Source organism: Leucopleurus acutus, assembly GCF_964270905.1.
Source record: "Leucopleurus acutus genome assembly, chromosome: 10".
Taxonomy (NCBI): domain Eukaryota; kingdom Metazoa; phylum Chordata; class Mammalia; order Artiodactyla; family Delphinidae; genus Leucopleurus; species Leucopleurus acutus.
The window spans coordinates 99,667,163-99,682,978 of record NC_139153.1 but is presented as its reverse complement, the minus strand read 5'-3'; the positions used below and the strand labels follow the sequence as shown (position 1 = coordinate 99,682,978).

At 41.9% G+C, this 15,816-nt stretch overlaps 1 protein-coding gene across 2 annotated transcripts in view; it reads right to left on the bottom strand.

The window, feature by feature from the left end:
* The window catches only part of BLOC1S5 (biogenesis of lysosomal organelles complex 1 subunit 5), a gene marked incomplete at its 5' end in the record, with an annotated part of 76,740 nt that extends 61,682 nt beyond the window's left edge, over window positions 1-15,058 (bottom strand). For both annotated transcript variants that reach the window (XM_082848334.1, XM_082848333.1), the window contains 2 exons: window positions 10,384-10,466; window positions 14,926-15,058. In XM_082848334.1, the coding sequence (XP_082704460.1) occupies window positions 10,384-10,466; window positions 14,926-15,058 (216 nt within the window). The remainder of the gene's footprint in view (window positions 1-10,383; window positions 10,467-14,925) is intronic.
* Window positions 15,059-15,816: the final 758 nt, after the last annotated feature.

The window sequence follows — 15,816 nt, the reverse complement described above, 5'->3', positions numbered from 1 at the left end:
TCTTCAACATATGCAAATCAATTTGATACACCATATTAACAAACTGAAGAATAAAAACCATATGATCATCTCAATAGATGCAGAAAAAGCTTTTGACAAAAATTCAACACCCATTTATGATAAAAACTCTCCAGAAAGTGGGCACAGAGGGAACCTACATCAACATAATAAAGGCCATATACGACAAACCCACAGCAAATGGAGAAAAACTAAAAGCATTTCCTCTAAGATCATGAACAAGACAAGATGTCCACTCTCACCATTACTATTCAACATAGTTTTGGAAGGCCTACCCACGGCAATCAGAGAAGAAAAAGAAATAAAAGGAATACAAATTGGAAAAGAAGAAAAGTAAAACTGTCACTGTTTGCAGATGACATGATACAATACATAGAGAATCCTAAAGATACTACCAGAAAAATACTAGAGCTAATCAATGAATTTGGTAAAGTTGCAGGATACAAAATTAATGCACAGAAATCTCTTGCATTCCTATACACTAATGATGAAAAGTCTGAAAGAGAAATTAAGGAAACACTCCCATTTACCACTGCAACAAAAAGAATAAAATACCTAGGAATAAACCTACCTAAGGAGACAAAAGACCTGTATGCAGAAAACTATAAAACACTGATGAAAGAAATTAAAGATGATACCAACAGATGGAGAGATATACCATGTTCTTGGATTGGAAGAATCAATATTGTGAAAATGACTATACTACCCAAAGCAATCTACAGATTCAATGCAACCCCTATCAAATTACTAATGGCATTTTTTACAGAACTAGAACAAAAAAATCTTAAAATCTGTATGGAGACACAAAAGACTCCAAATAGCCAAAGGAGTCTTGAGGCAAAAAAACAGAGCTGGAGGAATCAGACTACCTGACTTCAGACTATACTACAAAGCTACAGTAATCAAGACAGTATGGTACTGGCACAAAAACAGAAACATAGATCAATGGAACAAGATACAAAGCGCAGAGATAAACCCATGCACCTATGGTCAACTAATCTATGACAAAGGAGGCAAGGATATACACTGGGGAAAAGACAGTCTCTTTAATAAGTGGTGCTGGGAAAACTGGACAGCTACATGTAAAAGAATGAAATTGAAACACTCCCTAACACCATACACAAAAATAAACTCAAAACGGATTAGGGACCTAAATGTAAGACTGGACACTATAAAACTCTTAGAGGAAAACATACGAAGAACACTCTTTGACATAAATCACAGCAACTTCTTTTTTGACCCACTTCCTAGAATAATGGAAATAAAAACAAAAATAAACAAATGGGACCTATTGAAACTTCAAAGCTTTTGCACAGCAAAGGAAACTATAAACAAGACGAAAAGACAACCCTCAGAATGGGAGAAAATATTTGCAAACGAATTAACAGACAAAGGATTACGCTCCAAAATATAAAACCGGCTCATGCAGCTGTATACTAAAAAAACAAACAACCCAATTCAAAAATGGGCAGAAGACCTAAACAGACATTTCTCCAAAGAAGACATACAGATGGCCCAGAAGCATATGAAAAGCTGCTCAACATCACTAGTTATTAGAGAAATGCAAATCAAAATTACAGGGAGGTATCACCTCACACCAGTTAGAATGGGCATCATCAGAAAATCTACAAACAGCAAATGCTGGAGAGGGTGTGGAGAAAAGGGAACCCTCTTGCACTGTTCGTGGGAACATAAATTGATACAGCCACTATGGAGTATGGAGGTTCCTTAAAAAACTAAAAATAGAACTACCATACGACCCAGCAATCCCACTACTGGGCATATACCCTGAGAAAACCATAATTCAAAAAGACACATGCACCCCAATGTTCACTGCAGCACTATTTACAATAGCCAGGTCATGGACGCAACCTAAATGCCCAGTGACAGACGAATGGATAAAGAAGATGTGGTACATATATACAGTGGAATATTACCCAGCCATAAAAAGGAACGAAACTGAGTCATTTGTAGAGACCTGGATGGACCTATAGTCTGTCATACAGAGTGAAGTCAGAAAGAGAAAAAACAAATATCGTTTATTAACGCTTATATGTGGAATCTAGAAAAATGGTACAGATGGACCAGTTTGCAAGGGAGAAACTGAGACACAGATGTAGAGAACAAACGCATGGACATCAAGGGGGGAAAGTGGGGAGGGGGTGTGTGTGTGGTGGTGTGATGAATTGGGAGATTGGGATTGACGTATGTACACTAATATGTATAAAATAGATAGCTAATAAGAACCTGCTGTATAAGAAAAGTAAAATAAAATTTTTAAAAAAAAGGAATATTTCAGAGGTGGGCTGTGCACTTTCAACAGGATGCTGGTAACATTCCGTATTCATTTATCAGCAGGAATACTTCCACAAAGAGAAATTTCCCCTCGACAACTATTTGGTTACTCTGAGATATGCTCATATGAAAGGCAGAATAAAACATTTGATTATTTCTCTTTATTCACCAGTTTCAAAAATAATGGTTTGGTTTCCTAAAGCTGCTAAAGGTTTCTTTTTTGTATGTTTCCACGCATTCCTATGACTTATAGGAATATCTGAAGTTTTTAACCCATTGCAGTATTTGTCCTCCCTGATGCTGAAATCATCCTATTTCCAGGGAGAGCCTATTTACCTTGGCTCTGGAATGCTTCAGTCCAAACCCCAGTGCTCCTGAGTAGCTTCTTTGCTTTCTAGTTCGACCTGATGCTCCAGGCTCTTCTTGTCCATTTCCTGACCCAGGCTTGGAATCAGCAGGTCTCTAAACACCACTGGTATTTAGAGACTGAGCACTAAGGGTCAGTCATCATTTCTAGCCCTTTGAGTGGACAAGGCTAGGAAATAGGTATTTTTGTGAAAAGAAAAGAAACATCTAAAGTTCACATTCATAATCAAACTTAAATTCACGGGACTTCCTTGGTGGCTCAGTGGTTAAGAATCTGCCTCCCAATGCAGGGGACACGGGTTCGAGCCCTGGTCTGGGAAGATCCCACGTGCCGCGGAGAACTAAGCCCGTGCACCACAACTACTGAGCCTGCACTCTAGAGCCCGCGAGCCACAACTACTGAGACTGCACGCCTAGAGCCCACGCACCGCAACGAAGAGAAGCCCCTTCTCACCACAACAAGAGAAAGCCCGCGCACCACAACAAAGACCCAACACAGCCATAAATAAATAAACAAATGAATTTATTAAAAAAAAAAAACCCTTAAATTCGGGACTACAGGATTTTTAATTACCCTCCTGTCTTTATGTTTCTTTTTCAATTCTCAAAATACCAACAGAGTTACTCATTTGCTTTATCACCAAGTCAATGAAATAACAATACCAGTGCCAGAATTAACAAAATTACTGAAAATAATTTCAGGTTGTTTTTTTTTTTTTTAACTTTCTGTTCTGAAGGGTATTCCACTAGAAATGTACACAGTCAAATTACTGCGTTTTAAAGTTACCTGGAAGAATTTCTCTGCGTGGCAATGCCACCTTCTAGGAAAACAGGTTTGCTTTTTTACATGTTACTTGATTTTTAGGGATTGCTCCTTAAAATTTAATTCTCTTTTAAATTATGTAAAATATTTACATGGCTCCCAAACTACATCTAAAAATATATATGTTCAAAAAAAGTCTAGCTTCTATCACTATCTTTTGTATCCTATTCCCTCTATAACTCTCTTTAGATAATTATTTTTATCCTGTCATTGTCTTAACTATAAGGATATACATCCACATGTATACACAGGTATGTGTATGTATACACAGATGCGTATATAAACATATATGTGTGTGTATATACACATTATGTATAAATATATTTCAACTCCTTCTTAAACAGAAACATGATATACAGACTTTTCTTATTTCACTTTGAGTCACGCTGATTAACACACACACACCCACAACGTACATAATCTTTCTCTATGTGGTCATGCGGTCTATTTGTTCTCTCTTTTGGGTATCTCTTTCAGTATTTTAAAAAGTTGGCGTTTTTGTTCTCATGGTTATGTTTACACTAATACTTCTTACAATACCCCGGTCTCCACTCTGGCTACTGTCTGTTGGTTCCCTACTCTAAGCAAGATTAGTATTAGGTGGTCACCTCTTCTGTCTCTAGCCTTTCCCTCTCCCTCAAAATCTAATCTGCAATAGCATCCTTTCCCTCCCAGTTAATACTGATAAGGCAACAACTGAGGACAGTCTCCTTTTCATATGCCCTCCCCTCTCCTTCCGTTTTCTGATAGGCTGTATCTACACGGGCAGAAGACAGAGCCACCGCATGTGACCTGGTTAGGCTCTCTCCCTTATAGCCATTGTTTAGCCTTAAATTACAAGTTATAGTAAGTGAATTTGTACTGTCACCTCTCTAACAGCCCATTAATGACAATAATTAATTTAAACAACAAATAGGCCCATCTGGTATGTGCTTGTTTTTATGCTGATATTTTTGGCTAAGGTATACGGTTGACATCTAGTACAAAAGGAAGACTATAGGGTTTCCCTGGTGGAGCAGTGGTTGAGAGTCCGCCAATGCAGGGGACACGGATTCGTGCCCCGGTCTGGGAGATCCCACATGCCGCGGAGCGGCTGGGCCCGTGAGCCAAGGCCACTGAGCTTGCGTGTCTGGAGCCTGTGCTCCGCAACGGGAGAGGCCACAACAGTGAGAGGCCCGCGTACCGCAAAAAAAAAAAAAAAAAAGGAAGACTATAAACCAACATCTGTTTATTTGTTATATGAATATTATTTCTGGGGTGAAAATTCTCAGAGCAAAGCACAGCACCAATGAAGCTTGGTTTCTGATGTATAACATCCCATAAAATTACATATACAGTTAATTTTTCTCAAGTTGAAATTAATAACAAGTGCTCAGGTAATGTGCTTCAAGACAGTGCCTGGCACTAAATGCTTCAAAATGTTAGCAATTGTTCATAATGTTAGTACAGTCACTGTAATATTTACATTAAAGATGTAATGACAGTATTAGAGAGGAAATGAGAGGCCGATGTAATATTTAAACTTTTCTTTCCATCACAAAATGGTCAGTCCCACAAGTTTTTTTTCTCACAAGTTTTAAAACCGTTATCATACATACATGAATCTATTACATGCCACACGGGATCAACTTCTTCCTGATATTTAATACTCTGACAGCTACTGTTACAACCTAACAAAAATGAGATCAGATGTCAAATGAAATTCTTCTCTGTCCTGTCTTTTAAGAGACTTTATCTTTTTTTTTTCTTCCGGTATGCAGGTCTCTCACTGTTGTGGCCTCTCCCGTTGCGGGAACATAGGCTCTGGACGCGCAGGCTCAGCGGCCATGGCTCACGGGCCCAGCCGCTCTGCGGCATGTGGGATCCTCCCGGACCGGAGCACGAACCCGTGTCCCCTGCATCGGCAGGCGGACTCTCAACCACTGCGCCACCAGGGAAGCCCGGGACTTTATCTTTTTATCAGTACAACTCACATTTAGACGCAGCAGTAAGAACCCTCACACCTCCTATAACTACTGTACTTATTTTAACAAATTTTTTTGCCTCAATTTTAATCAACATTTCCTCCATTTTTTCCCTATTTCTCTAACACCTATTTTTCTTTCTCAGTTCAAGTATCAGCCCCGCTTCTGAAGATTTCCCTCCCAGATCAGCTGGGAGTTATCTCCGCTTCTGAGATTTCAATCACTTTGTGCTTATTTTATCATAATAATTTCACCATTACAATTTGTTCTCCGCAGACTGTAAATTCCTGAAGGTAGAGACTGTTTCGTATCTATTTTTGCGTATCCGGTGTGACAGACAGCTCTGGATCCATCCCCCTCCTCTCCTCCTCTCAACACCCAAATACCATGTGGTGGTAAACCTGCGTGTAACAGACACAGCTAGCCGCCGCCCCCCTGCCGTCCTTTCTGCTGCATGAAGTGCACGCGCCATGGCTGGGCTCCCACAGCTACCCTGTGAGCGTGAGCCTGGGGTGAGGGCACCACTGCAGTGAGGAAGAAGGAAAAGCTGCAGGAAGAGCTGACGTCCTAGGGCTGCCACACCTGCCCCAGGCTCTGGCTGCCGTGAGAGGAAAGTAAGCACTTAGGAAAGCCACTCTCCTCAGGTGTCGGTCACTAGTGACCAAACACCTTCCTTATGATACACCAAGGTATTCAGGAACCAGTCAATAAAGCAGTCAGAGACTGAAGTTTGCTGAAGATGAGTTCGTGCAGGACTGCACAGCCCCTAAGCATTTCATAAACGCTGACCTGCACGGCCTCCCCTCTGTCCCACACGAGAGAGGCCCCAGCGTCTCTGCAGCTGGAAAGATAACAATGCAGAAGATCATGCCTTTACTCGCTGACATAACCAGACAGGCTCACTGGAGGGGCCCTGCCAGGATCTCTGTTCATAGTATTTACTGGAATCGGGGGGAATAAAAGAGCTCTGTGCAGTTGGGAGCAGGACAGTCAACTGTCCTGAAATACTAACAATCACAAAAAGAGAGCTTAAAATATTATAATAGAAGGTCGATAATTTAAGTAATGCTGCCACCGTGTGGCACTTACTCCCTTCTTTTAGAAAGAAAATTTTATAAAGACAAGGATTATCGTTGCCGTGTGCGTTAACTTTTAAAAATATATAAACTATAAACGAGTTTCCTTTTAAATGCTAGCCAGTTTTTCTTCAAGTGAACCACATTTAAGTGACCTAGAGAAGACAAAACTTAAGGACCAACTGTGTGGCACATGGAACCATATACAATATCATGTAATAACCTGTAATGGAAAAGAATCTAAAAAAGAATATACATATATATGTATGAGTATGCGTGTATATATATAACTGAATCACTCTGCTGTACACCTGAAACATTGTAAATCAACTGTACTTCAATTTTTAAAAAAAAGACGAAACTTGTAGGAAGCCCTGACAGCTCTGCCTCCCCGTTCCTCCGGTCCAGCCGTGTGACGCTGGGGAAAGACCACTTTTAGTAAATAGAGGATGTTTTTATTTGGGCCAAGATAGAAAAGAATGGTAAGTAATGCACATATCTATTCAAATCTAAATCTCTAAAATGCTTTCAGCTTTTCTCTCATAATTTGAGGGGAAAGGTTAGTGTGTAACAGACAGAAAAGGTACCCGAGCCTGACATACAGGAAAGCTTCCAGGAGACACTAAAAAAGACGGACTGGGGAGGTGACTGCGTGAAAGGACGGCATCAAGTACTTTTCTAGAAGAGGAGTCATGTGACCAATTAGCTGGAGAGAGCGCAAACGCAGCTGATGAAATATTTTTGAGCCCTTCAGAGACCATTCTTCAGTGACTACATGAGCCTGCCCTGCTGCATAAAGGCTGGGCCCGTCTGTCTTACTCAGGGATACAGCACTGGTTCCTGACATGAGGTCTCACACAAAATAAGTGCCGAAGACATTTTGTTTCACTTTCTATAGTAAGCTTACATCTGTCATACCCAGTGTGAAAATTTCATTCTTTAGTAAACATTTTCCTGAGATGTCTATACCACTTGCTTAACAAATCGCTGTTTTCCCTAAAGATATCAAAAACGGAACCCAAACTCCAAGCACTGCGAATTCTGAATACAATTTTCACTTGATTTTACTTGCTCCCATCTTTCTCTTAATAATAACAGTTACCAACACCTGCCTAACATCGACATACCACGGAACTTAAAAAATGATACATTACTTAATCCTCACAACAACTCTGCAGTATGTATTATTGTTCCCGTTTTAAGAAAGAGGAAACTAGGCCTTAATAAAGCAAATAATCACAGCTAGGAAGAGGGATACCAGGATTTGAGCCCAGATACGTCACACGTCCAGCTCCAAGGCCCATGTTCTTTTATGCTTCAGCACAGCCCTGTCTCCAAAGAGACCCTGGAGGGCTGAACAACGCGGAACCCAGGTAACTGCTCTCCTCTCAAGCACATGCCCGTCTTCTCTCGGCTCCAGTTAACAGAGGTGTTGGCTTCAAAAGGGAGTGAGCTCTTCAATATAACATATTCCGCAGCATAAATGAAATAACACTTCTTTCATCATCCATTCAAGACTCAGTCTTGCTTGTACAGCCCTTTCACAGGAACCACCTACATTATCTAATGAGCACTCAGCCACTAATCAGCTGTGTGACCTATCACACATTTCTTTCCATCTCTGGGCTCAGTGAAGGGGGGGGTGGGGGGGTGGGGTTAGATTAGAGAAGCCATCTTAATTCCAAAATTCTATGCTTCTTTTAATATAAAGTAGGCCTTTAGAGATACATTTACAAACTTTTTAAAAATAAAAGCTATTTAGCATTTCAAATTAACCAGACTGGCAAAAAAAAAAAAAAAGATGACTTATGAAAGGATGTTGGAAAAGCCAGGTCTCAGGCCAAGCTCTGTTAATTGTGCTTTTGAATCATATTAAGTACCTACCCTACAATGCACAAGACATTCTTTCAGGCACTTTGAACACAACAGAGCATAAGAAAGGTAAGTGTCTATATTCTAGGAAGGAAACGGGCAATAACTAAGAAAAAGTAAGGAAAATATAGGTAGTAATAAGAGCTCATGGAAGGCAGAATTCAAGATGGTACCTGAGAGCACCACCCCTAGGATATACACACCTCTCAGTTATTCAGTCAAACCCTAACCGAGGTGCTGCTGTATAGATATTCTGCAGGTTTACTTAAAGCCCCAAATCAGCTGACTTTAAGAAAAGGAGATTATCCCTAGAGGGCCTGACTCCATCAGGTGAGTCCCTAACAGGGATGGGACTCTTCTCGGTAAGAGAGGTTTAAAGCATGAAAGGCAGACTTCACTTGGGGCCGTGTGGCAGGGAATATGGGTGGCCTCTAGGAGCTGAGAGCGGCCCCGGCCGACAGCAAGCAAGGAAATGGGAACTTCGTCTACCTGGGCAAGGAACTGAGTCCTGCCAAAATCCTGTAAGTCAGAAAGAGGATCCTGAACACCAAATAAGAATGGCGCCTGGACAGCTCCTTGATTTTAACCTTGTCAGACCGTGAGCAGAGTACCCAGCGTGCTGTGCCCAGACTTTATTCCCACTACTTTATTCTCACTATTCAATTGTTAATAATCTTTACATAGCATGATGAGGGAATAGTCTATGGTTAATTTTCTGTCTGGGGGATAATTATTCTTACTCTACAACAGCAACAGTAATGATGACAAAGATAACTAACAGTTATTCCTAGGTACCAGAAAATATTCTAAGATACACACACCTTTAATCGTCACAATAACTCCATGAAGCAGATATTACGCAGATTTTGAGTCTCTTGAACCCCGAAATGGTGTCTAATGCTGCAGCTCTGTTTCTCTTTTGAGTGCTCTGTACCACAGGCTTTCTGTACTTTTAAAGTGCTTATGGAAAGGTTCTCTCCTTTTAGCAGGTTTAGACTTCCTGCTTGGTTGGAGTCTCATTTGAAAATAAAACCCCAGGAATTCTCTGATGGTTCAATGGTTAGGACTTGGTGCTCTCACTGCCAGGGGGTTCAACCACGGGTCGGGGAACTAAGATCCTGCAAGCCGCGAGGCCAAAAAAGAAAGAAAAAGAAAACCCCAACTTCCAAAAAAATCACAAAACTGCTTGTGTAACATCAATTACCATCTACCCAACAGTAGCTTGGGATGTTACTATTCAACGCACAGTGAACCAATTATACATGTGCAAAATCACAGTCAAACAAAACAGAATGGCAGGCTAGTGCATCAGGACTGTTGGGACATAGCACACAAGGTGGGGTGGGAGACGGTAAAGCTAGAAAGATAGGAGCCGGGTCATAAAAGGATGCCGGGCTTTGTCCTGTAGACAGAAAATGGTATCAAAGGTTTTGAAAAAGTTAATGTCAGAGCGCTCTGGCAGCAGGGTGAAGACTGGATTTGACTGGGTTGATAAAGCAGGCATACCAATCAGAATGGACAGAGATTTGTTAGGTAGTATTTGGAAGGCTTGATCATTGAATGTAACCTAAAGGGGAGGAATAGCCAAGGGCGATTCTCACATTTTAACTTGAGTGCTTCCGGTAGATGCTGCTGCCCCAAATGAGAAAAAAAAATATAGAAAATGGGTCTGCAAAACTGACCCATTCATCTGTAAAATCATTTTTTTCATTATATCTCATTTTATACCTGAAAACCTGAGTTCGACAGACAGTAAACACCCCAGAGCAGGCACCAGAACTGGAGCCCAAGACACCTGCTGCCTACTCTCGTGCTCCCTCCATTCATGTCAATGCCTCTGAATGCTTTGTACATTTTATGAACACATGAACAGAAATCATAGATTTTAAAACTAGGGAACTTCCCTTCCGTATATTAACACACTAACAATTAGGGCAGTCTTTTTACAAAATAGGTTTCAAATACTCACTTCAAATTCTTTCACAAAATAACGGGTTTCACCTTGGATAACTGGTCTGTGATCTAACAGCCTTGAATGAATTTCTCCGAGATCTGTAAAGACAAAATGAAATTCACGGTCAATCCACGCTAAGTGGCACAATCTCTAGCTTGTTTTACTCTTCCTGTCCCCATAAACGTATGAAGGTTAAAATCCAGTTCGGACTATGGATTACCCAGTCAGTAAAATGGTAAAGTACTTTTGAGAGCAATTTGGCAATATCTAATAAAGTTGAAGACGTATACCTAGCAATTTCGTGCCCAAGTATGTGCCCTAGAAAAACTCTTAAACAAAGGAAAGAGAAATGCATAATGTTTACTACAGCATGAATATAATGTCAAAAAAAAAAAAGGGGGAACGACCTAACATACTCATAGGATGGATATTACAAATCAGTGAGTGAAAATGAATACAGTGGGGTTACATTTATTAACAAGGATAAATCCCATAAATAAAATGTTAAGCAAAAAAGCAACTTTCAGAAGGATAAAGCCATTTATATAAACTTTCAAAATATGCAAAATCACTTCCTGTTGGGACATATACAGAAGCCATAAAGCTATAAAGAAATGCACTGAGAACGATAAACACCAAATTCAAGACAGCGGTTACCTTAGAGGAGGGAGGGCCGTGCAATGAGAGCAAAGGGCACGATGGGGCTCTTCATGTGTGTTTATTAATATGGGTGGTGAGTGTTCATTGTAAGTCACTATAAGTCATAATTAAGGAAAAAATTTCTGAATTTTAACTGTTTTTGGTGAGTCATCCCGGGGTATATTCTGCTCTCATACCACATACCATATTGTCCTGAAATTTCCTCTCTAGTCCAGTGAGTATCTCAGAGACCAAATTGTTTGTATCATCCACAGAGGGTTAACATACATTTTTCTATATGACTGAGAAGCCATTACACTGATCTTGGGATATCTGCATCTGTGACCTGATGTAATGGGAATTTTCTTAGTCTTTGGAGAATTCAATTCTGTTCAGAAGTGGATAATCACCACTTCTGAAACCCTGACTGCGCTCCAGAACTTAAGATGTGGAGATGAGGGGAAAAAAGATTCTGAAACACACACGACCACAGAAATTAAGCTGGTTTTGTAATAACATTAAAACAACAAAACAAACACATTATAATAATTCAGAGTTGCAGGTATCCCAAGGATTACAAACAAATTCTCTCAGTTTAATAATGTAAAGGTAAGCCACATATTTCCACATAAACTCAATCCTAGCCCTGCTACAGGCAAAGCACCCTTTTGTTGTTTGTTAACAAGACAAAAGATAAAATCCTTTGTTCTCCAAAGTGCATACTCTAACGTGGGAGTCAGACAATCTCTTCACACAAAAGACAGAAATAAGCACTTCAACAGACTATGAGACAACAAAAAACACAATAAACTGCAGATCTCTCATTATCTAATGAAGTTCTGGCCCTGAATTTGCAGACCTTTAATGTAGTATGTGGATCTCTTTGCCCATCATAAGGAACAATTTACTGCAGAGTAAATTTTTCTGATAACACCCACATCGTCACCATTGTCACCTCACTGCTTCTCAAATCCACCCCTTCTGTTCCATCCTTGCTTGTCTTGGACTGTTTCAACAGAGTGAGTCACATCCCTCTTCAACCCACTCCATGTACAGTCAATTCTGCTTATCTGCAGGACAGTAGGCCCTTTGTATTCTGATTCTGCAGTTACAAATTCACTTTATAAAGTAGGCAAGTTCACAAATGGGCACCCTGCAAGATGAGGATCCACTGTACCTGCCTGAGCGCTCTATTTAAAACACAGATCTAACCACATGACTCTTGTACTTATTGTTGTTCCATAACAATATGGAACATTCAACAAGAAGTCCAATCTCCTTAAAAGGCAAGAATTCTTCTTCGGTCTGATTCCCACGTGTAGTTTCCCAAACATGCCGTGCTGACTCAGGCCTCCACACCTTTGCTCATGCTCTTCCAAACTAAGTCCAAAATATCCTTGCCCGCTTTTCTCAACTACTAACCCTTTATTCTTCAAGACTCAGGTCAGACACTCCATGCCCCAGGAAGCTCCCCGTCTCCTAACAGCCAACCACAGCCCAGAAAACCTCAAGGACCTGGGGCCTAAGTATTGAAATCATTTATTTATATATTTCCCTCTCCCTAGACCCTGGCAATAAAACTCGACACGTATATTTTCACAATCGATAGTCTTCAAGTAAGATGAACTAAAAACAGATTTTCATACTGAAAATAGTAAATCTTTCCACAAAAAAACCCAAGGAGGTTCTAGACATATTTTCAATTATAACTCAATTTTGAATGAACCTGAAAAACTTCCTTTGAATTACCTTCTTTTAAAGAAAGTACTACATCTGAAACTAATACATTGTAAATCAACCGTACTTCAATTAAAAAAAAAAGTACTACATCAAAATCACAAACTTCTGTGCGTCAAAGGACAAAATCAAGAGCGAAAAGGCAACCCCTGGAATGGGAGAGAATATATGCAAATCATGGCTGTAAAGTGGCTAATAATATCCAGAATAGAAAAAGACCTCCTATAATTCAACAACAACAAAACACACTACCTGATTTAAAAATGGGCAAGGGACCTGAACAGACATTCCTCCAAATAAGATTTACAAATGTCTGGTAGGCACATAAAAAGATGTTCAACATCATTAACCTTAGGGAAATGCAAATCAAAACTACAAGTTACTGGGACTTCCCTGGGGGTCCAGTGGGTATGACATCGAGCTCCCAGGGCAGGGGGCCTGGGTTCGATCCCTGGTCAGGGAACTAGATCCCATGTGCCGCAACTAAGACCTGGCGCAGCCAAAATAAATAAATAAATATTAAAAAACAAAAACAAAACTACAAGATACTACCTCACACCCATTAGAAAGGCCACTACCAAAGAAACAGAAAATAACAAGTATTGTTTAGGTTGTGGAGAAATGGGAACACCTGTGAACTGTTGGTGAGAATGTAAAACGGTTCAGCCACTATGGCAAACAGTAGAGTGGCTGCCCACAAAGTTACAAACAGATTTATCATTTGATCCAGCAATTCAGCTGTGGGTACATATCCAAAACAAATGAAAGCAAGAACTTGATATTTGTACATCCATGCTCACAAGGGCCAAAAATGGGAAGCAATCCAAGCGTCCATCCATGGGTGAATGTATACCCAAAATATATATGTGTGTGTGTGTGTGTGTGTGTGTGTGTGTGTGTGTGTGTGTGTGTGTGTGTGTGTGTGTGTGTGTGTGTGTACAATGAAATATTTGAATCATATTCAGCTTTAAAAAGGAAGGAAATTCTGCCACATGCACGATTTTACTTATATGAAGTACCTAAAGTAGCCACATTCAGAAACAGAAAGCAAAATGGTGGCTGCCAGGGGCTGGGGCGGGGGAAAGGGGAGACTGGGGAGTCCGTGTTCAATGGGTACACAGCTTCAGTCTGGGAAGATGAAATAGTTATGGAGCTGGATGGTGGTGACGGTTTCACAACAACGTGAAACGTACCAATGCCACTGAATTGTACGCTAAAATATGATTAAGGGAAACTTTATATTCCATGTATTTTACCGTAATTAAAAAAAATTTAAGTAATAGTTCACTAAGATTGCACATGTAAACAATTATAATTAAGGGCTAACACCCATGCACTACCCCCACACTACTAACTAGATTTGAGACACCCTGAATTCTACACAAACCTGACAGATACGGTTAAAATGCAATAGGCAAGAACACGAGGATGCCATTCCCCGGGCAGCGCTGAGGGGCGCCAGAATCCTACAAGGGCTTCAACACTGCAAGACGGTAGGGCTGCCGGCAGAAGCGAGGGGTTAAGAGAGGACGGAGATGAGGCGGTGCGGTATTTAACTGGCAAAGATCTTCCTGCACGAAACAGTTGTTGAGAGTTTGGAGAATCAAACCAATTCAGGTTCTGTGAGAATAAGGGCTGTAGCTAGGTTGTACCCTTCTCCCAGCTCAAAGCAGACGGGACGAGTGGACATCGGTACACGTGTTGGGGGCCTTTCGTGTTTTAAGATGCCTTCATGTTCTCTCGTTTCCACCTTGCACGACCCAGGAGCAGACAGGGTCAGAGCGAACGACCTAGGCACACACCTCCTAAGCGGCCTGCCTGGGTGCGCGGGCTCTTCCCGACTCCCAAGCTCAGGGCGTCACACGTGGGTCGCGAGCCCGCGTCCACGGCAGCTCCACGCAGGGTCCCGGGCTGGGGGAGGGGAGAGGGCAGCCCGACGGCTCTCGGCTGCGGCTTCTACGAGGAAGCAGGAGGGGCTAGGGCGATTTGCTGTTACTGGGAGGCACCTGGCGCGGGGAAACAGGCGCCAATGCGCAGACCCCTCCCCCACCCACCCACCGCAAACGCCAGGCCGCCCGGGAGCCGGGGGTCGACCTGGGGCTCGGCCCCGGGTCAGAGAACGCCGCCTGGGAGGTGGGGCTGCGCTGGGACCACCGGACCGAGAACCCTAGTACTCCGTACCCTTGATAATGAGGTGGGCTGGCGAGCCCGCGGTCCCCAACGAGTCCTTCTTCTTGCCGCCGCCGCCACCGCCGCCGCCGCCGCCCGAGGCGGCCTCACAAACCACGGGGGTCTCCGTCCCTCCGCCGCTCATCCCGGCCAGCTCCGCCCACCCGCGGCCGCGCTGCGCCTGCGCAAACCTACACAGTCCGCTTTCCCCGCGCGGGGTTTAGGCGTCATCAAAGGGCATCGGGGAAGCTGAGTCTACCCAGCGGCCGGTTCCTATAAAGCCACTATGGTGTGGCCAGGGATGTGAGTTTGAAGAAGCCGGTGCCGCCATGCTGGGTTAGGGCAGATGCTGCCGGAACAGGAAGGTGTTTGAAAGTTAGAGCTAAATTTATTCCTCCCTAAACCTGCTGGAATTTATTGTGGTTTAGAGAGGTTGGCGGAGAGGGGATCTAGTCATAGATGAATATGAATAATAGTGGTGTAAATACATCATCTATATTATTACCTGCCACCAGTATTTAATGGAGGTTGTTGACGTGCGTGCTTTGCCACATTTGCTCATCATGGCAACTGCGGGAAACAGTTTTGTCATTTCTTTCTAACAAAAGAAGAAACAGGATTAGAGATTAAGTAATTTGCCCAAATCACCTCTCAGACTCATTCATGCCCATGTAAAGAGCAAAAATGTCTGTTCTTAGCATTTGTATTTACAAAATCTCAACCAGTTGTTATAAGGGCTAAGATAAAATAAATGCATGTAATTATGGAAGGGACCATAATTTGCTAGGCTGCTTTGATTCGTAGTCATGAAGAGACAAATCTGGTGCTGACATTTGTATCTAGTGCTACTGTTTGGTAAACTCCTTAGAGTTGATCTTGTATTCTCAACAAGTTGTTATTCCC